The sequence below is a fragment of the Melanostigma gelatinosum genome (assembly GCF_949748355.1).
Source record: "Melanostigma gelatinosum genome assembly, chromosome: 13".
Classification (NCBI taxonomy): Eukaryota; Metazoa; Chordata; class Actinopteri; order Perciformes; family Zoarcidae; genus Melanostigma; species Melanostigma gelatinosum.
The window spans coordinates 9,482,906-9,503,780 of NC_136646.1; the positions used below are offsets into that span (position 1 = coordinate 9,482,906).

The following is a 20,875-nucleotide window of genomic DNA, read 5'->3' on the forward strand; positions in this document are numbered from 1 at the left end:
GTTGAGAGCCGTGTGGAGGCAACAGATATGCTCCGAATTTTGTATTCAACACCTTTAATTCTAATATTATAACCATGATGAAGGAATTTCATTAAATAGAATACAAGAGCATTCATCAGAAGCATACAAACATTTGATAAACTTAGATTTTGAAACACACCTTGGTGTTGATAGAGCATTATGTACAGCAGCATGGATTATCTGCACACCTGAAGTAGACAGCTCTCATCTCTCAGGGGGTCACACCAGTGAAGGTGTTGATTGGCAGGTACAGGACTTTGTCTAGATATTTACTGAACAGCAGCTCTTGCTCGGAACTGGACCCGACGCTGCATCCTGGTTTCAAGCACGGAGAAATGACTACCCTGTAGAGAGGAATGACATTACATTGTACCACTTTCAATCTGCATAAGGTGCAGAGATAACGTGAAACAGAAATGCTGCGGCGTTGTAAATGACCTCTGAACATCAGTGTATGTCCTGCGGGAGTCCTTGTCCAGACACACGGAGAGGGTTCGATGCTGCAGCGCTTTGATGCTGATGTTCTGGGTTTGGATTGTCTATAATCAAAACAGAACAGGTTTAGAAAGCTGCTTTAAAGGTTCACTTACAATACCACCATAAATATGACTGACAATTGTAATAATATCTACATATATTCCTAAGAAAAAGTGATTAACTTCTTACTGTGTTGTTTCCTGGGTTCACACTGTGAAACTCGACAGTAAGGTGATCCTTGCCTACACAGAGTGACAATGGATTATTCATTGCATTCCTTTCATTGACATCAATCTGTGAGCTATAAATAGAAATGCAAAAGTTTAACCTGATGTTACAGCTGCCGGCTCTGATGTAATCACCATGCCACACGTCATGGGTGCTTCTCCCTTTACGACTTGCCGGTTGCTTAAGGAGATCTGTTGAGGATTTTCATATCCTGCTGTTGATGCAAATACTAAATAGAAAGTATTCATAGTGGCTGATAATAGTTAGGAATGTACCTCTGTGTAACTGACTGAGATGACCGACCCAAAGACTGCCTCTGTCGACTTCTTTCGGCGTACACTGGGCTCCTCTGTCAAAGACATCTCGCTTTAAGCATATAACGTTTGCACAGGCATGGCAGTATCTATACACAGACACACACACACACACGCACACACACGCACACACACACTCACAGAAAGAGATTCAAAAACATACTTGTGGATTTTTTTTTAAGGTGTCTGAACTCTGGGATGTCGACCTCCAGGTGGGCCACAAACACCTCTTCCGCCACATCATCACAGCTGGAGCGGGTCATCTGAACACATACTGGAGTTAGTCAAACCAGGAAGTGCATGTCCAGCATCAATAAATCATTGACACAGTTGACAACATCTACCAGAATCTACACTACTCAATCAATATTGGAAAATGTATTAAAATACCTTTCTTAAAGCTGCATCAATTATTATTGTGTATTAAGTATTTTGGCCACTAGAGGGCAGTGGGAAAAAAGCTTAAAGAAAGACATTTACTAACGGGTACCACCTTTTAAAGATGTGTACAGTCTTGTGTCACGTAGCAACGTCAGCATTCAGTTGGAGTCGTGTTTCGATTCACCTGATGAATGCAAGTTCAACATTCACTCTCCTTTTAGCTCTGTTTTTGGTCTCCACCAAAGAAAATCTGTCTCTGTAGCAGTTAGTCACTAACTTATTCTGCCTAGCATTTGATGCTGGCCCCCGTGAATGCTGTGCATTGATCAGAGCGTATCTGCTGAAAACAGCTGCCGGCTGCAGCTGGAGAACCAGGTTGACGGGGGCAGGGTTTGTTGGTCGAAAAATGAAAATAGGGAGATAAAAGAGGGTTAAAAACCTTTGTGGACTTGAGAGAACCTGCAGATTCGTGATCGTTTATGTATTATTTGTATCGTCTTCAACATTTTACTGCATGTACATTGTAATCCATAGCCTACACACGACAGCTGCACTGTACCTTAACCGAATAGAGCGGCAGGTTAACTGGCTGCGTCCCACAGCGGAGGTAGTAACACAGGGTGTCCAGCAGGAAGACGTTAGGCCCCGGTGGCTCTCTGTGGACAGACTGCTGCAGTAGAGAGACACCACAGAAGGGAGAAGGTATCAGATGAAGTCCCATAACCTCGGTCTGCCTCTTCGGGTTTAGCGCTAATGTTAGCATGCTAAAAAAAAATAAACAACGCTAAGATGTCGAAGGCGGTAAACGTTATACCTGCTAAACATCTGCATGTTAGCATTGACATCGTGAGCATGTTAGCGTGCTGATGTTAGCATTCAGCTCAACGCGCAGCTGTGCCTAAACAGAGTGGTTAGCATGGCTGTAGACTCTGTGGTTACCTTTCCAGCCAGTTTGGAGATTGCTGCTCCCAGACTGTTGATGTTGCCGTTGTACCATGGGTCCACTCTTCCCAGTAAGGAGGCGAGAGACAATCTGCCTTCATTCTCACCTGGGCTAGCCTAAGAGGAATAACAGGTGTTATATAGTCTTCTACATTTACACCAGTCAGTCAGTTTTGAGTGACTCAGTGTGACTCACAGGTGAACTGAGCGAGGGCGCCGCATTGGTGACTGGGATGTAGTACAACCGCAGGTTCAGTTTCTTGGTCAAGATGAGACGTTTTGACTCTCTCTCTCTGTCGGGAAATACGTGGAAAACGTTCATGGAAAGCTGGGCGCACTCATTCACACAAGTGCAAATGCAGAAAAGGTTTGAGGAGCATACACCACTTTGCTGTAACACTATTTAGAAGAGAGTGTTCATCACAAACCGGCTGCTCACCGAATCGAGTGAAAAGCCGTGGCAAGTCTTCCGAGCACACGGTCGTCCCCCAGTACCACCACCCGAGCTGTGTGACGCCGCCTGTCTTCGTTGAAAAGAGGAGAGCCTCCAGGAAACACGTCCATCTTCTCACTCATTAGGCTCAGTTTACGTGCCGTCTTCATGGCGTCAACAGCGTTTCTCCGTGTGAACGATGGCGGAGGACTTATGGATGCGTCATCAAAGTTATTCTCCTTCAGATCTCTCTTTATCCTACTGTTCTCAGACCGAGCTGAATCCCTTTTGTCCTTCTCTTCTTTATCAACAGTAGTTGAGTTGGAGCCGCAGCACTTGGCGAAGGTTGCCAGCAGATTCCCTTTTGGAAAAAGTATATATTTAGTCTACATTTGAACAGCAGCAACTGGATCTTCTATTGACGGAAAGTAGAAACTTTTGTTTGTCTGTTCGACTCACAGAGATCCTCTTTGTCTTTCCACAAGTGGAAGTTGATCTTAGGATAAGGCATTGCAGTGCTGAACACAGAACTGTGATCGAGCTCGGTTTGTTCTGAGAAAACAGGGTGAGGGTTAACACGGCAACCCTGTCACGATCTCTACTACCAATGGGTGCTCCAACAGCAGAGCGCAGAATACACACCTTCTTCAGAGGCAGTCAAGATGTCTCTGTATATGTGTTGTAGTCTGTTCACATAGTTTGCACGACCACCTGCACCATGCTTCACACTCTTCTCCACGGCTAGAACCACTTCCTGGAAATACGTCTTCACCATATGTTCCCCTGAAGCCTGAATTACACAAAAGACACATACGTCTGATTTAAAAAAAACAAACAATGAGAAATATTGGTACAGAAATTTTCCCCATGCAAGCATCGATCAGCAAGAGTCTACAGCCGCGCTACACAGCAGTGCTTTGACATAAACGCTAACACTAGCAAGTGCTCACAGTGACAATGCTAACATGCTAATGTTCAGCAGGTATAATGTTGACCATGTTCACCGTCTTAGTTTAGCGTGCTAGCATGCTTTTTGGTATTGCACTAGCTTTCTGCTAATTGTCACTAAACGCAAAGTGCAACTGAGGCTGAGTGAGCCAGGGCATCACTAAAGCCAATAGGATCCATCCTCTGGGAACCATGACTGTCTTTACAAAGGTTTGTGCAAATCGATCACGGAGATGTTGAGATATTTATCAAGATAAGTGAACGTGTTGACATGCTGGTGGTGTTAGATGAAATGTAAAGTAAGAGGATCACCAAAGTGTCCGGTTCATTCTTCTGGGGACCATGAATACACCATTTGAATGGCAGTTTGACCAATAGATGTTGAGATATGTCAGCTGTTCAATCAAATGACTGGCATTACCATCCCTACAACCACCACTTCTAGCATGGCTAAATATCCTTCTTACTTTGACCAAAACATCTTCATAAACGTGCTCACCTCCAGAGCCTGAGCCAACCTGGAGCTTTGGCAGGTCGTCTCCAGTCCCGTCTGCAGCGCATGCAGCACCATATTTCTCTCCACAGTTGACGTGTCCCTGAGAAAGCTGGACGCCTCCAAGTGTGTTCTCACTGCTGCTTCCAGTGGAGCAGAAAACACCGCTGGGTCAGCAAGCACAAACACCCTGGAGGAGATCAGCAAACAGGGAAGGAACAGTGTCACCAGTGTTAAACTTCTGAGACAAGTTGATTGACATTCAAACGACATACTCACTTTTCCTGCAAGGTGAAAAGCTCATTCGTCAAGCTTTGCTCTGCGGTGACTCTCCTGTGATATAAGGAGCCTGATGACGGAAGGATTAGTCTGTCAAGAGTTTATTTATTTTGCATCATACTAAATCAGATGTGTTAATAGCTCAACACAAGTTGTGTGAATTCCCAACACACTAGTGTGTCTATACAAGGACCACGCATTTCGTGTTACTTTTAACACAAGTTAAGCGCTGTTGTAGTAGCGATGTGATTGGTCAATGGTTTAACAGATGGTGTGTGTGTCCAATGTGTGTCTGCTTGGTAATGACCTTCTTATATACAGTAATAACACAAACATTGGGCCAGCCATCAACACATTCGTATTAAGAGTGTTGTCTGTGGTCGTTTTCAGCTTTCTGTACATGTGTGCATTGATGCATGATACCTGGTGTGGTCATTTCCATCTTGATGCTCCTCAGAGTGCTCAGGGCCACAGCAGAGTAAGGAGACGGTAATATCAGCAGTTTCATCATGCACTCATACAACGTCTGGTAATCACTGGTAGGGATCATGACACCTGACTGGAAAGGTAAGTACAGAAATAGCAAAACAAGACAGAAAAAAAACACTAATAATGCACAATCTGTCCGTTTGTCTGTGCTGTTCTACTCGTTTTGTCTTAATCTGCATATGTTTCCAACTGTAACAAGCTCTCCACTGTTCAAGAGTTTCTATGAACGACACGTTGTCGTTCAGACTCACACAGGTGTGTCTTACCTGCATAACCGCATAGTAGATTGTGTGCAGCACTGGAATGGTATACGTGTCGGATCGCGTTTGTTGAATCTGCATCAGCTTCTCCAGCTCTTTGACCAACACTCTGATCAATGACACGCTGCAGGATGGATTAGCTTCCAGCTGCTTATAAAGACTCCATCGTATCAGACCTGCAGAACGAGAGTAGTTTGCTTTATATTGTAGGATATGTAGTATATATAGAGTTTATATTTGCCTTTAAGTGCCTCATATTCCCTCAGTTATATACCTTTCTCCCCCACGCTTTGGCCGCTCTTCTCTTTCACAAGAGCCTGGACGGTTTTGTACACGCTGGACTCCACAGTGGAGAGAGCTACGGTAGCTAAAAGTGAAGATCATACATGTTATTGTTTTAATAACCACAGTCTACTACACCAAGTGTTAACCAGTTCAACAAGTTTGGCTCACAGTCATTTTGACAAAAAGAAAACACTTACTGGTACGGTCAACCATCGTTCTGCTCTTCAGGACCTCAGGATAGCTGTGATTTCAGCACCGTGTGCTCCCAACAAGAGGGAAAACTGAAAGAAAGTCTGCCGTATTCACCTTTTCAACAGATTTCAACAGATTTCAGTCTGTCACGCCAAAGACTTGATCGCATTTGTCCCTGAAAAGCTCAACAATGTTTGAATTGTATCTGCAGCTCGAAAAACGGACAAAAAACCCCCTAACACGGTAAAGACAGGCAGTAGAAACATCGAGTCACACTCTCTGAAGTAATCCATTGTTTACCATTGTAGCTTCTGTCTGTTTAAATCTTTGGGGGAAGTTATCAATGGCATGTAATTACAGTGTGAGTGACTCATAGGAGGACGCGTCTTAACCGGGAAAACAAAGAAGAAACAGAAGAGACTGAAGTGTGATTTTATTACAGTTGTGTGATATAAACCTATTATCTGAACAAACATGTAAAAAAAACAACAACAAACAACATGTTTTCGTCACTATCACTTCAAAATAAATAGATTATTTTACACTTTATTTGAAAGAATTTTACTCTGTCATCAACAGAATGTACACAGTAGTAATCATGGAATCCGTTTTATTCTACTGGCAGCAGATGATTGCTGTAAACCCTGCTCGGGAAGATAAGAAAGAAAAACACGCACACGCAAAGTCACGCACTCCTCCATCCACCAAAATGTGGCACACATGTGACATCAGCTACAGGATAAACCTGATATATATATTCACATATGTCGGGAAATACATGCCGCCCGTATTGTTCTCTGCACCATGTTCACTATGTATTCAGGGATACGAGGCCGAGAAAGAGGTGACGGGGAGGCAGAGCAGGGAGCAGTAGGACGGGTGCAGGGGCTGCACTTGGCCAGGTGAAGGCTTGTAGGACCTCCAGTCTGAACTGCTTCCTGGTTTACAGCACAGAGACACCTCGCACCTGCAGAAGAGAAGACACAGCATCACCGCATGTGGGTCTGATGAGTGCACGCGTGTGCTGCCACTCTAACTTTAGGGGAAACGCAGTAACGGGAAGTTATTAAAAATGTGTATTATGTCACTTCATACATTTACTTCACCACATTTATTTGGATTGAAGGAAAGACAGCAGTGATGATGCTGATAATATTGACTCTGATAATGATTCCGGGACAGCCCTAGTAGTTCCAAAAATATCAAACTATTGCTTTGAGTAGGAGTTTGAATTTAGGACATTCATTGTGACGGGGTATCTTCACATCGTCGTGTTGGTTCTGTTCCTCAAGTAAAGGTTTGATGATGTGCTACTCAGCGATGACGCTCTTGTACCTGGTGACACTTTGGATGAACTTCTTCTCATCCTGATCCAGACACACGGCGAAAGTTGTCCCGTCCTCTCCGCCGTCCACCTGCACCTTGTCCACCTTCACCTCTGATGTGGAGATGTGCTGCCAGGGGGAGGGAGGGGAGGGGAGGGGAGGGAGAGGAAGTGTGAGGAGATCGCGTTCCGAAGGGAGAGTGTGCATGAGACTATGTTTAATGTTTCGTTTCAACCCTTCACCTGGTTGTAGCCCTTTTTCGACTTGGAGCTCTGCCTCTTCCGGACTTCTGTCATTGTCAGCTGCAGACTTTCAATTCTCGTATCTGGACAGACAAGATTCGACGTGCTCAGACAAAAAATCAATCAATTGCTGGCACATCATTAAAAGCCTTGACTTTTCTTGTCACGCACCTAGCTGCTCCGGTTTCCGGCAGGCTTTGTAAAGATTTATCGAGATGCAAACCACCTCCGTCTGGATCCACTGACTCCTCCCGCTAACAGCCACCTGTAGGCGGGTATAGACGAGACGTGTGTACAAATAGCTCACGCTGCGTTATTGTCTGTGTTCTGTGGCAGTCAAAGCAGGAAGCATACCTTGTTGTAGGCAACGCTGAGTGTTAAAGGGACAGCCTCCCGTTCTTCATCAATCCCAAACCTTTTGCTGGCAGAACCTACGAAAAGACAGATTAGACTACGTGTGTGTGTGTGTGCGTGTGTGTGTGTGTGTGTGTGTGTGTGTGTGTGTGTGTGTGTGTGTGTGTGTGTGTGTGTATGTGTGTGTGTGTGTGTGTGTGTGTGTGTGTGTGTGTGTGTGTGTGTGTGCGTGTGTGTGTGTGTGTGTGTGTGTGTGCGTGCGTGTGTCTTTATGCTGTTGTGTCTGTCAGAGTGTGACTCACCCATGGCCTTAACCGCTCTGGTTCCAGCAGTGTGCCCGAGCTCCAGAGAGTGAATAAACACTTCCCTTCTCTTCTCCCCTCCAGCCAGGGTCAACTGTGTAGGGGAAGAAAACAAAAACAAAAAAATCAGGTGTGAGTGTGTGTGTTTGTGTGTGTCTGTGTGTGTGTGTGTCTGTGTGTGTGTGTGTGCGAGCTCTTCTCACCTCAGCCTGGTAGAGCTGCACCAGAACCGGCTGGTCTGCATGTCGACAGTAATAAAGCACCAGGTCAGCCAGCAGGGGGAGAGTCTCCACGCTGCTCACTGACTCATCGCCGTCTTTGCAGGCAGTCTGGCTCAGAGAGAACACACGTGTGGTTTTCAGACAAGGTGAAGACAATCCTGAAGCGGTAAAATATCTCCTTTGTGTGCGGTTCGATTTTAACATTTTAATAATGAATCATCATTCGTCTCATCGAGTGTCTTCAGGCGAATAGAATCATACGAGTGTGTCTCTTGCTACAACAACAGAATAAGGTCAAGGGCTGTCTTGTGTCAATGGTATTGTGTTTAAATATAGATGTATTTTGGCATTGGAGACGATTCTTTGTTAATAACTCACCAACGTTCCACTTTAAGGGACTGTACGGAACTTATTCAGGATAGTAGGGGGACTGAATCTCATATTATTGCAATAAACCTCAGAGTGGTCCAAAAGCTGTTGTTACGTCAGCTGCTCTCAGCAGACAACAGGTCTGTGGAAGGTACCTGACAAAGGACGTCAGAGGACAGGCTGAGCAGACTCAGGACGTTCCGCTCGTACCAGGGGTCCATCATGCCCAACATCTGGGCGATGTCGTTGGTGCTGTCCTCCAGCACACTGCCGTCACACTCCTGTCAGAATGAAAGAATGAAAGCTGCTAATTCCACAGTCAAGGAATCAGTTGAATGAACGGCATTAGAGACGTTCAAATGGGGCTTTGTTAAGAGTTGTTATTATTACTTATGTTGTTAATTCTCGATTCAAAAAAAGATTACACGATTGGGTTTCCAGGTTGTGACAAATCTCTCTGGCTGGAGTTTTATGCTCATCCAACGACAAAAAAAATTTAGTCTTTTTAGGTCTTTAGTTCATCAAATAGACTCCTCCAATGGAGCAATTGACCTCTGACCTGCTGGGAAACTGCTGCAGAGTCTTTGTCTTTGTTAAAAACATGTTAACATTTGCAACATTTGTGATGGATTGCTGGAACAACTTTTATTATTTACTGACTAAAATGTATATTACAAAATACCTCACTAACTGTGACTTGGTAACCTTTATTATTACTGACTTATTGCAGCAGATATGGTGGCTTACCCTTCATTAATTACTCTATTAATTACTCTATTAATTACTCACCAGCCAGGGAATTTTTTCAATTTCTTGCAACCTAAATGTTGCTTTAATGAATGCTTTATAACTGACCTATAAAACCTGATAAAGCCATTTCAAAGGCTGCTTTATTAGAAGGTTGTACTGCATCTATGAATGGATCGGAATTCTATATATATATATATATCTATATATATATATATGTATATGCACGCACACATACAGGTGTTAGCGGCAGAGACAGATGTTCTCACCACAGAGGCAGCAGCTCTGGTTGAACTTCCTATCGGCCCTTCGGTGGGTGTGTGTCCTCCTCCCGTGCTTCCCGTCGTTCTCCTTTTGGTTGGAACAAAGTAAAACTGCAGCTTGCATGTCTTGGTGAGTCGGGGACATTTACTCTCTTTCTGCTGCAGGTCGCTGTACGCCCTGGCCAGCCTGCCAGCTTCTTTGTCACCTCCAAACACCACCACTTTGACCAGCGTCGGCACCTCCGGCGCATCGAGGTCGTCGCAGCTCAGGATGGGCCTCCTGCGGACGCACATGTGCTTCCGGGGGGACAGGGGACCCTTGTCTAGAGGGTGGACTTGTCTGGACAGGGACCTGGAGTTTTTAAACTCTCTTTGAACGTCTTTGGTAGAATCACCACGGTGGCCCAAACTCTGGACCCGGCGGCAAATTCTTGGGCTGTGGGGGCCATTGAAAAACATGGAGATGCGCTCTACGCCTAGGATGGATCGGGACTTCTTTTTGGGTTTCTTCCTAAGCTTCGGTTGGCTATCCGGTCCTCCCGCCGTGTCCTCGTGCGTCGTGTCCACGCTGACGTCACTTTCCACGCCTGATGAGCCAGACGGCGTGGAGAGCGCAGACCAGCTGGAGGAGAGAGAGTAGCCGGAGTCCCTCGAGGACGAGGACGCGGTGGAGACCCGGTGGCTCTGAAACTCATGGTCCACTCTGTCTCCCTCCGCCTCGTCTTCCTCATCCACACTGGTGTCGACGTTATCATCCTCATCCATTTCGGTTTTCGGGAAACAGTCTGGAGGCGAGTCCAGGTCGGACTCGCTGGAGAGAATGTCGTTCAGAACATCTGCGTGAATGTAAAGGAGATGAGAGAGCAGAGAGGTTTGTGCAGTTAAGGATAAATATCTGCTAAATAATGCAGGAGAGTTGTTCAAACTCAACTAATTACCAAAGTTGTCGTTTTCCCAGGAGCATGTGTGACATTTGGGGAAGGGCAGCATGAAAGTCTTAACAGCCCCTGATGAGAGGAGGTCACATTCAGGTTAAGGAAGCACTAACAATCCTGAAAAGATCACACATTCATCCACCGCACGCTCACATTATCGGTCTTACCAGCATCCGTGCAGCCGTTATTAAGAGCAGGAACAGCCAGGCCGTCTCTGAGCCTCTCCATGCTGAGCAGTAGAGCTTGTCTAGCTGTCCTGGGATCTTCCGTAGAGGCTGCCGTCTCCATGCAGTCGGTCACTGCCTCCGCGAGCTGCTCCAGCTCCTCGGGCCGCTTCGTCTGGAGGAACATCGGGCAGTGTGTTTTAGGGAGAAACTAGAAAGACAGAATAAAGAGGAAGCGTGCATCCCTGGGTCGGTCACCTGCAGGGCAGTGTGGAGCGCCCGCTGGTCGCGGCTGGCGCCCAGAGCAGCCTGAAAGCAGTGCAGGATGAGGACGATGGTGGCGTCTCTGCTGGAGCGCTGGGTGCTGCTCAGCTGCTCCGAGACGGACTGGACCTCTGGAGGGATGTCCTCATCTGGGTTCACCAACAGCACCATGCTGATAGGATACACGCACACACACGCCGTCACATACGAGGAGATCTCACGCAAGATTCAAATGTTCACTCCGGAAAAAATATGTTGAGTTTGAAGTGCAAAGGGTTCACCCAAAAATCTGAAAAATACATATTTTTCCTCTCGCCTTTAGTGCTATTTATCGATCTAGATCGAGAAGAGTACCATCCAGTCCCATTACATCGGAGTTATATCCCATACGGCCAATATCCCCCAAACTAGGCAACAATCCAACAATCAAAACAATCCAGATGGACAAATAGCACCACAGATGACAGGAACGATTATGTGTTTTTGGAGACAACTTCCTCTTTAAGATGTTTGGAAATAACAGCCATATTGAGCTCATTTTAATAGCTGTCGATAGCTATCAACTCACATGGTTTTGGAGCAGTGAATCTCAGGGGAAATACCCTGCTCGGTCCGAACCAGTCTTTGAAATGAAATTCCTAAAACAAAAGTACAACAGCTGTATTAGTTTCGTATTCCTCAGCGGGTAAACACAGCCCCCTTATGATCACACTGATAGCTGATCATCACCAGACATGTTATAAAGGTGACTGACTATATACGTGCAAAAACCTTTAACGTAGAAGTATTCACTGGTTTAAACTTTCGATGCTGGACAGAAAGCAGCGAGGTGCCGTTGGGCCCATTTCCTTTGCAAGTGCATTAAGAGCGTCAGCGCTACCTGGTGCTCTGAGCTCCTTCTGGATGATTTCCAGCAGGCGTTTACTGGCAGAGCTGCAAGGCTCCGGCCAGGCCAGGAAACTGTGGAACAACAGGTAGGCCTCCTGCAGCACGTCGCAGTCCGGAGCCACATGAGGAGCCTGAGGAGAAACAGACGTAAACCAGGTTCAAATAAGAAACGCAAATCAGAGTCTGTGCTTCTTTCTGACACCCACTCACTTTGAGGAGGGTGGAGGAGAACAGGAGCGTGAGGGGTACCACCAGTTCATAGCGACACTGCTCGAGCACCTGTAAGAAAAGATAGGAAAAGAAATCACGAGATGAAACACGCCGTCACTCCTCGTTTCCCATTGAACAGCTTTGGAAGAATGGTGATGTTTTTCAGCTCTTGACCTCCGTTGCTTTCCTCAGTATTTTCTGTAGAAGGATGAGGAAGTTGCGGGGATCTCTCTTCACTAGTTCCTCCAAACACCAGCGGTTTATGCACAGCCCAGCTGATCAGAAAGACAGAAACACAGACAGCTTATTTCTCCTTTTAGGTTTTATCCTGACAACAGGCAGTAAACACGCCATTTAGACGCAACTGTTCACGCCTAATATTCAGAGAAGGAAGACGAAATGATTACGCCACTGTCCCTTGTTGCCAAAGGCCTGAATGAAGTCTTTCAACATGATACTCCTCCATACTGTCTGTCACTCCTCCCTCTGTGTGTCACCACTTTCAATTCCCGTTTGTCTCCATAAGATGGACAGTATGTTCCTGAAGGGTTCGCCGGGTGCGTGTTGTAAAGATTTAAGGCGAGAAACTACACAGGCAAAAATATTTGTTTTCATGCACTGACCGATTTTGAGATTTTGGGCGATTTGACGAATGGAAAGAAAACATTCAAAATACACATTGACATGTTTTTTACTTCACTTTGTCTATTTGCATTTGTAGATTTATCCTAAATTCACCAAACGTCATTATTAGATAACGCCATGTTTGCATATTTTCCATGAAATATTAGAAAACTTGGACGACAAAAAATGATTGTCTTCACGTAAGTAATCACCTGGGGAAGTTCCATGGTGATATCTATGAGTTTAATGTTTTTACACGATTCACCTGTAGCATCATACATTCAATCGTTTTTTCTCCGACTCTGAGCCAGAAATCTCCGCTTCAGCGGCACAAACATACACCAAACTTTCCAGTTTCATTCCTCTCTATATTCTGAAGGTTTTCACCAGGGGGTTTGTTATAGAACATTATAAACATATACATCGTGCAACATTTGTTATATTATGGCTGTTAAGAGTATTCTCTGATTTATAGAGTGATACAAAGACATACCAAAAAATCCCCTCAGTTCAAACCTTTGATTCTAACATGTCGACAAAATAAAACAACAATTTTGATCCTGTCTTTACCCAATTTATACATTTCTGTTCTGGAAATATATGCAAATTAGCACATATCTCAGAAGATAATGTATCATTTAGATGTTTGAAACTACATTTTCAGAAAACCAGCTAAACAAAAAAGAATTGTCTTAAAGCCAGTAATCAACTGGGGAAGTTTAAAGGCGATATTAGTTCAGGTTTTTACACTATTCATGTACAAATTGGATTTAACATATCGTCTGAACCTTTCGCCTGCTGTATGTTTCTGATGTGAATTGAGGAGCCAAGTCAAGTCACATTTCCAGCACTGATTTTGTTTTGCGCTGCCCCTAAAGGCAGGTGTGGGATCGGGTCTCACCGTTCCAGAGTTGTTTGTCAGGAGTGTCGAGGCCCAGGCCACTGAGGCAGCGCTCAAGGACATGCTGGATGCGATCCTCCGTGCACGAGTTCTGCTCCATTTTCGGCATCATCTTCTGCAGAGGCATCGCAACATCCACGGAAAAACACAGGAGATGAACAAGCAGGGAAGTCCCGAAATAAAAACAAGAATCACACCCTATAATTGTGTTCCGGTAAACCAATATATTGTGTCTCTTAATTCGTTCCTGTTACTGCTGTAATCATTATTGTTCCTCCCCGGAGACAACCAAACAGAGTTGCAAACACAAATGTCCACAGCAGAGACGTCAGGACATGAAATACAGTGTGCCACTTCCTACTGAAAGCGGTGAGTCACAGATTGTGTGAGCAGACCGGAGATGAGCTGGTCGAAAACAGCAGCCACAACTTCTTCTTCTTCTTCTCTATTTCTACTTCATTCTTAAATCAGCTGCTGAAAAACCCGCATTCCATATGACTCAAGGCGGGATGGAAATGAATCGTGTAGAAGGACAACTTCCCATTTCATCCTTATTCCTCTTGTGAACGAGCAAAGACACAAGTGTGGGTGTTTCATCGTAAAGTCTGTAAAGTCAAAGTAAAAGAACCGTGCAACAGACACACATTCCTGGAAATGTGCTTACTACGAATGAAATGACAACTGTGGTTATAGGGTTCATACGCATTTGAAGACAAACAACTAAAACCACACTGACCACACAGAGAAACAATAACACCTCATTGAGGCAAGGCCTACTTCAATGACTATTGTGATTCATTTAAAAAGAAAGAAATGAATAAGACTGCCATGAGATATCTCTCATAAGTATATTCGGCTTCCAGGATGTCGATGTGCATACGGAAGCTGCAGTTGTGCCCAGCTGTGGAACGATGTGTCGCTGTGACCAGTGTTGAATAATGTGTGTCGTGACACAACTGGAGGGTCTGGGGGGTCACCTGCGCCCGTCAAAACAGGAAAAGGCCTTCCGGGAAGCACTGATGCAACGTTAAGAAGGGACAGAGCGAGAAACTGCATCTTGACAAGTTAAAATATATTCAATGAAGTGTGTGTGTGCACTGTATTGTAGAGCAGTAGTAACCCTTTATATTGATTTTCAACTGGGTTATTAAACACTAATAACTATATTAAAGTGGGCATTGTTACAATTAACTGTCAGTGGTGGGTTGCTTTGGTCAAGTTTAGCATTTGTAAGAATGTTTCAACCATTTATCCATTAATTAAGCAAAGTATTTTAAAGGTTTATCCATTAATTGTAGCTGACAATTTCAACTGATTATCCATTACTTTAGGCTAACTGCTCCAACAGGTTTATTTATTACTTCAGGTTAACTATTTTAACTGTTTGGCCAAAAACTCAAGGCTAACCTATAACTGCTTCAACAGTTTTAGCCGTTACTTTTAGCTCTCTATTGCAACATCTTGTCCATTACTTTTGACCTGTTTCAACAGTTTAGCTATTATTTTAGGCTAACTGTTTCAACTATTTTATCCAGTACTTCAAGCTAGCAATTTAAACTGCTCCTCCAGTACTTTTAGCCATATATTTCAGCTCTTTACTGTTGTCTATTCATTTTAGCGAACTATTTCAAGAGTTTATTCAGTACTTTGAGCTAACGATTTGAAATATTTAGCTAGTTAGCTAATCCCTAGTTTTTGCGCGCTGTCAAAACATGTAGCATTGGAGCTCAGCAGTTCCAGCTGACTCATTTGTGGATATTTCTTTTACCATATTTGTTGTATTTGAAACTGCAGAAGTAACTTAACGTCACCTTGTAGTAGACTAGTATACAAAAAACACTAGCTGGGGTTATCTAACAACAGGCTATAAGTGATGATATTCAGCCACGGTTTTTGTGACAGTCTAACAGTAAAATAAGTTCAAGCTTGTGAACTGCAAAGCACGACATGATTATATTCACATGCTGCACATTAAAGCATGAGGACAAGCATATTTGCAGTAGGAGCGCAGAGAGCAGCTCTGTACTCTAAGGTTTCCTTGCATATCCAGCTTTTGTAAGCAGGTCAATTCAATCAATTGTTTGCTGAGGAAGCAGGTGTTACACCATTGTATGTTGTCAGGCTATATTGTTCAGCCATGCAAAGCCTATACTGCCACAATACAAACTCTCATCTCTCATTGGTTCTCTTAAAACATTAAGATTATTTAAAGGTGAGTGTTGCTTTAATTGCACAAGTGGAGGGAGGATCATCTTTAAAATATTCATCTTTCAAATATTTAGCCGAACAAACTTGATGTAATTCTGAATGCACCGTTAACAGCCTGCAGCAGCTTTTATAAGAAGGGGAACAGGAAATCTGCAGAGCTTGAATAACTTTGCAGCTAGATGTGATGGAAATTGTGCAACAGAGGCGTGTTCCTACACTAGAAAGAGAGGAAATGGTCACGATACGGCCAACCTGAGACAAGCATGGATGAGACATGCGATACAGATACATGGAACGTACTGTAAACATGCAGAGGCACAAAAAGAGATAGAAAATGATGAAGTACGAGCCATAAATCTTACCTATATCTGCAGTTATCAGCGTCCTAGATCAATCCCAGATCAACACACCAGCAGCAGAGGGGAAACAATACAGAGACCACATCCTCCTGCGTTGCTGCTTCTCAAAAATAGACCCTCCGACAGTCAGAGTCAGAGAGAGTGTGCTGCAAAACAGGAACTGAATGAGTCTGGTTAAAATGCTGTAAGCAAATCTACTAATGCCGTGGGAGGAGTCTTTTTACATGACATACCTCGTTTGTTTTAGCAACACACCTGGTCATGGATTTGATGGTGCAGGCTATCAGTTTATGTTTTAATATTTCACTCTGTTTTGAGAAAATAAAAGCTAGAAGTAAACATGCAAAATGTCCCAGATGTTTATAGTGAGCTGCTGTTTCGGCGTATTGTCTGTTCCACAGTCAAACCACCTCATGTTTGTTTGTCTCTGACGTTCATCACCGCTGATGGCATCAACTGGCAAAATGTATAAATGTGTAAATGCAAAGCGAAGCGTGTGTATTTTCACAGGACAAAGTGCTCAGAACAGCTTTCCTCACCTGCCACTGCAACTGAGATGTTGGCCCATCTGCGGCTCGCAGACGGGCCAACATCTCAGCAGACACACACACAGTTGGTTGAATTGAAATGAGAGTTTACATTAATGGTTGAAACCAGTTAAAAGCGTTCAGCCCAAATCATTATGGAAAATAACAATGACTTCATGACTTTTAAGGGCCATTCAATGGCTCACAGTATTTACTTTCCCCCTGTTCAGATTGACAGCTTGCCTCTCTGGATACACAACAAGATGTTTGTGCAACACCTTGACTTCCTCCTGCACATTCTGCAGAACTGTGTGACCTATTTATCGGCTGCACAATGCAGATGCCATGCGTTCAATGCCACTACTTCTTTTTTTGTGTGTCTTAAAAATCACAAGATTCCATTGAATCATAATTATCTGTATTGGTCGCCTAAAATGTTGACTAGTGTACTTTTGTTTTTAACATGTAGTGTCAACAACCCGCCGGAAGATGTCGCCGCTCTCTCTCCCTCCGCAGAGACACTCAAAAAGGCTCCGACTCCTCTCCTCCAGACGAGGGGAGCCCCTTTCCCCCCGCTATAACAGAGAGGGGAATGGGACAGACAGAGATAGAGGTGGGCAGAGGTGTGACTGAGAGGACAGGCAGAGGGACACTCGGAGCCAGCTGGGTTTTTGCCATTTCTTATTTATATTTAGGGAATATCAAAGAAGGGTGTGGGGGGGGGGGAGGTGAAAGGCTGAAGAACTATATCTTTTTTTTGGCGTGCGTAAACGGGATAGGTTGTTCTCCACATTCTTAGGAGTTGCGCTTCACTTTCAGACTGAGCGGTTTATTTGGAGGCAGTGTCCTGGCTTTCTCTGCCTCGTAAGAATATTTCATTCACATTTCAATTTGTTACACGCTTCGCTGCGTCCAAGTTTCCCCAAATCTCTCAGAGCATCATTTGTCGTAACTGTTTTATACTTGTCTGGATTCTGCCTTTATCCTTGTTAGTTGTAGTGTTATTAACTCTGGTTGTTTTGTTGTTGTCACATTTCAGCGCGCGGGTCCCCTGCGGTGCACGGATTACAATGCAAAGGATTTTGGAGGTTTGGGTCACCTTGGTGACGGTCACGGCGCTGACCGAGGGGGTCTTCGGAGGGTACGGGCTGAGCATGTTTGCCGCGCAGTCCTCCCCGCCGGACCCGTGCTACGACGAGAACGCGAACCCTCGGAGGTGCATCCCGGACTTCGTCAACTCCGCTTTCGGCAAGGACGTGCGCGTGTCCAGCACCTGCGGCGGCCCCGCCGCCAGGTACTGCGTGGTGGCCGAGAAGGAAGAGGAGCGGACGAGGGACTGTCACACGTGCGACGCGGCGGACCCCAAGAAGTCCCATCCACCCGCGTACCTGACGGACCTCAACAACCCGCACAACCTCACGTGCTGGCAGTCGGAGAACTACGCGCAGTTCCCGCAGAACGTCACGCTCACCCTGTCGCTGGGCAAGAAGTTCGAGGTGACCTACGTGAGCCTGCAGTTCTGCTCGCCTCGACCCGAGTCGATGGCCATCTACAAGTCCATGGACTACGGCAAGACGTGGGTGCCGTTCCAGTACTACTCGACCCAGTGCAAGAAAATGTACAACAGGCAGAACAAGGCCGCGATCACCAAGCAGAACGAGCAAGAGGCCATCTGCACGGACTCCCACACGGACATGCACCCTCTGACGGGCGGGCTCATCGCCTTCAGCACCCTGGACGGCCGGCCGTCGGCGCACGACTTCGACAACTCCCCGGTGCTGCAGGACTGGGTGACGGCCACCGACATCAAGGTGATCTTCAGCCGGCTGCACACGTTCGGTGACGAGAACGAGGACGACTCCGAGCTGGCCCGCGACTCCTACTTTTACGCCGTGTCGGACCTGCAGGTCGGAGGACGGTGCAAGTGCAACGGGCACGCGTCGAAGTGCGTCAAGGACAGAGAGGGGAACCTGGTGTGCGAGTGCAAGCACAACACGGCGGGACCGGAGTGCGACAGGTGCAAGCCCTTCCACTACGACCGGCCGTGGCAGCGCGCCACGGCGCGAGAGGCCAACGAGTGCGTCGGTAAGTGTCCCGTCGCTGTGGAATTGTTTTTTTTTCGACTCTTAAAAATCTGTTGTTGCGTAATTATGTTATTCGACATCTGAAAATAAAATAGGCAGCAGCATGATGCTCATTCGTGAATGGGGAGTTGATATGTTTATTATTTCTTACCGCCAATGAATTTAAGATATACAGCTCTCGCTGAAAATGATAACGTTCTTGATTTTGCTCCACGAAAATGTTTGCGGCACAGATTCATATGATGCTCTAATTATTATGAATGTGGCTGAAGGCATAGAGAGAGAGAAGGCCTCGAGATGAAATCCCACAATCTAAACGGTGAAAGAACCATAAAGAATATGAAAATCAAAAGACTATTTGAATTATATATTTCAACTGAATTCAATTGATGAAAATAGTAAGTCGAAAACCAACCTGTCTGCCTGCTGGTATTCTTACAACTTTTAATTTGACCAAAATAATCTAAACTACTTACATGAATTTACACAAAATACATCATTTAAATGTAAAGAGATTTAACATTATTTAGGAATAAATAAACTGCAAATTGTTTAAGTAAATTGCAGAATTCAGCTATTGTATTTTGTAAGAGAAATGTAATTATATATTTATCAAAATCAGATCGGCCTTTTCAAGTGCACACAATTCAGTTGACTTATTATTGACATTGTTGAAAATAAAGGTTCGAGGCTATATTTCCTGCATGCCGAGAAAGAACAAGAACACCGAAGTGTTGTTTCCAACTCTCAGAATCTCAACGTTTTGTTCAGAAGCCTTAACAAATGCGTGCACTTTGTTGACCCCCTGATTTTTTTCAACGTCCAGCAGAAAAGAAAGGGCCGGAAGTGGTTTCAACAAAGTGCGCTTGTCCCAATGCGTAATTGCGTTGTGACCTGCGCTTCTGACTGTAGTAGCGCTAACAGGAGAGGAAACATTGCGGCTGCGGAGACAGACTGCAGGGGCGTGTTGTGCTTCCATAAGCAGGTGCTATTACAGATTGGACGACCGATTAAGGCGGTTTTATTGCCATTTTTGGCACGTAGAGTATAAACTGCCACTTTAGAGCCAGTAAACTATTCACGGAGGAGGACAAAGACAGAGGTCATTTGAAGTTGTTTGATTTTATTCTAGCAGCACTACCGAGCGAGTGTATTTGCTGTGATGCTTATTTTCAACAGAGGAGGGGGGGGGGGGGGGGGGGGGGGTCTTATATCAATAGCTCAGCACCCCCCCCTGAGCTACAGACCTGGAAAAGTAACAAGTTCAGACAGTGCCATGGTTTGCTGAACCGAACGGAACAAGTGAACAAGTTGTTCCCCTTGGCCTCCACCTTTTGCATCTCGGTGTATTTTACCAAAACAAAAGGTTGTCACTTGTGGCATCCATCTCGCTGTCAGTGGGAGGCCCCCCCACCCCTTTCACCACCTCGCTTTTTGTGTGAGCAGTGTCATCAGATGAAGCCGCAGAAAAGCCAGACCGAGCATGTTTTCCAAAGAGAGGAAATAGTAAGGGGGGGGGGGGGTGGGGTCTGACACCTATAAGCATGAAAGAGGAAGACCCAGGGCCAGGGGAGGGGCTGTTTCCATTGAGCAGTGGGTCCATATGGCCGGGCAGCGGGGATGCAGAGTGGTCGGTGCTAATGATCTGTCTGGATGTCTCCTCCCTGCTGTAGGACATTCTGATAGTGAGGTGTGGTTGTTGGGAGAGTTGCTTTCACTCACCGGCATCAAGGAAGTAACACAAAGTCAGTCCCATGACTTTGCATGCAGGTGTTGCCATCATTTTGTCAAGAGGCATTTATGTTGGCAGCAGCAGCAGCTTTCACATTCCTATCAGCTGGAGATGCCGGGTGCCAGAGGGGGGGGGGCAATGGGGGGGGGGGGCAAGGGTGGCACAGGCCTCTCTATGAAATCTAGGGGCCCCACCCACCAGAGGCAGAAGGTGATAGGTAGTGGGCTTGTTCATATCATGGATGGATGGAGCCACAAAACAACTACAAAGAGACACAAAAGGACTACAAAGAGACACATTAAGTTGACACAGAGATGCACACCTACTACTAAGACATGAAACATGACGACTCCATTTATACCCCTGTGACTGTGCTTCTGTGTGTTCTGTGCAGAGTGTGGGAAACTCGTGCAC

At 45.3% G+C, this 20,875-nt stretch overlaps 3 protein-coding genes across 4 annotated transcripts in view; 1 reads left to right on the forward strand and 2 right to left on the reverse strand.

Annotated features, from left to right (window-relative positions):
- Nucleotides 1–232: 232 nt before the first annotated feature.
- Nucleotides 233–5,763, reverse strand: pik3r6b (phosphoinositide-3-kinase, regulatory subunit 6b; the record flags this gene model as incomplete). Its single annotated transcript, XM_079282476.1, has 17 exons — nucleotides 233–365; nucleotides 460–560; nucleotides 688–847; nucleotides 1,030–1,075; nucleotides 1,204–1,303; nucleotides 1,981–2,088; nucleotides 2,361–2,480; nucleotides 2,560–2,656; nucleotides 2,803–3,157; nucleotides 3,256–3,348; nucleotides 3,439–3,586; nucleotides 4,244–4,427; nucleotides 4,517–4,586; nucleotides 4,940–5,075; nucleotides 5,272–5,441; nucleotides 5,540–5,632; nucleotides 5,748–5,763. 17 exons carry the CDS (start codon nucleotides 5,761–5,763, stop codon nucleotides 233–235), a joined length of 2,130 nt encoding a protein of 709 aa, XP_079138602.1.
- Nucleotides 5,764–6,168: 405 nt separating this feature from the next.
- Nucleotides 6,169–16,240, reverse strand: LOC306786636 (phosphoinositide 3-kinase regulatory subunit 5-like). Of its 2 annotated transcripts, XM_079281465.1 has the most exons (18): nucleotides 16,122–16,240; nucleotides 13,552–13,666; nucleotides 12,201–12,301; nucleotides 12,027–12,095; nucleotides 11,809–11,947; nucleotides 11,497–11,566; nucleotides 10,923–11,100; nucleotides 10,668–10,839; nucleotides 10,504–10,572; nucleotides 9,572–10,401; nucleotides 8,711–8,836; nucleotides 8,169–8,294; nucleotides 7,966–8,059; nucleotides 7,664–7,740; nucleotides 7,481–7,574; nucleotides 7,310–7,392; nucleotides 7,078–7,196; nucleotides 6,169–6,709 (listed from the first exon to the last, which is right to left on the reverse strand). In XM_079281465.1, the coding sequence occupies exons 2-18, from the start codon at nucleotides 13,661–13,663 to the stop codon at nucleotides 6,562–6,564; spliced, it is 2,607 nt and encodes an 868-aa protein (XP_079137591.1). In that variant the 5' UTR covers nucleotides 13,664–13,666; nucleotides 16,122–16,240; the 3' UTR covers nucleotides 6,169–6,561. The 2 variants fall into 2 exon arrangements, with proteins under 2 accessions (XP_079137591.1, XP_079137590.1); XM_079281464.1 differs by lacking the exon at nucleotides 16,122–16,240 and having other exon boundaries at nucleotides 13,552–13,819.
- Nucleotides 16,241–17,395: 1,155 nt separating this feature from the next.
- ntn1b (netrin 1b) overlaps nucleotides 17,396–20,875 on the forward strand; it is a 39,327-nt gene continuing 35,847 nt past the window's right edge. Inside the window, exons 1-2 of the mRNA XM_079281005.1 lie at nucleotides 17,396–17,509; nucleotides 17,685–18,730. Of these exons, the coding sequence (XP_079137131.1) occupies nucleotides 17,716–18,730 (1,015 nt within the window). The 5' untranslated portion in view covers nucleotides 17,396–17,509; nucleotides 17,685–17,715. The remainder of the gene's footprint in view (nucleotides 17,510–17,684; nucleotides 18,731–20,875) is intronic.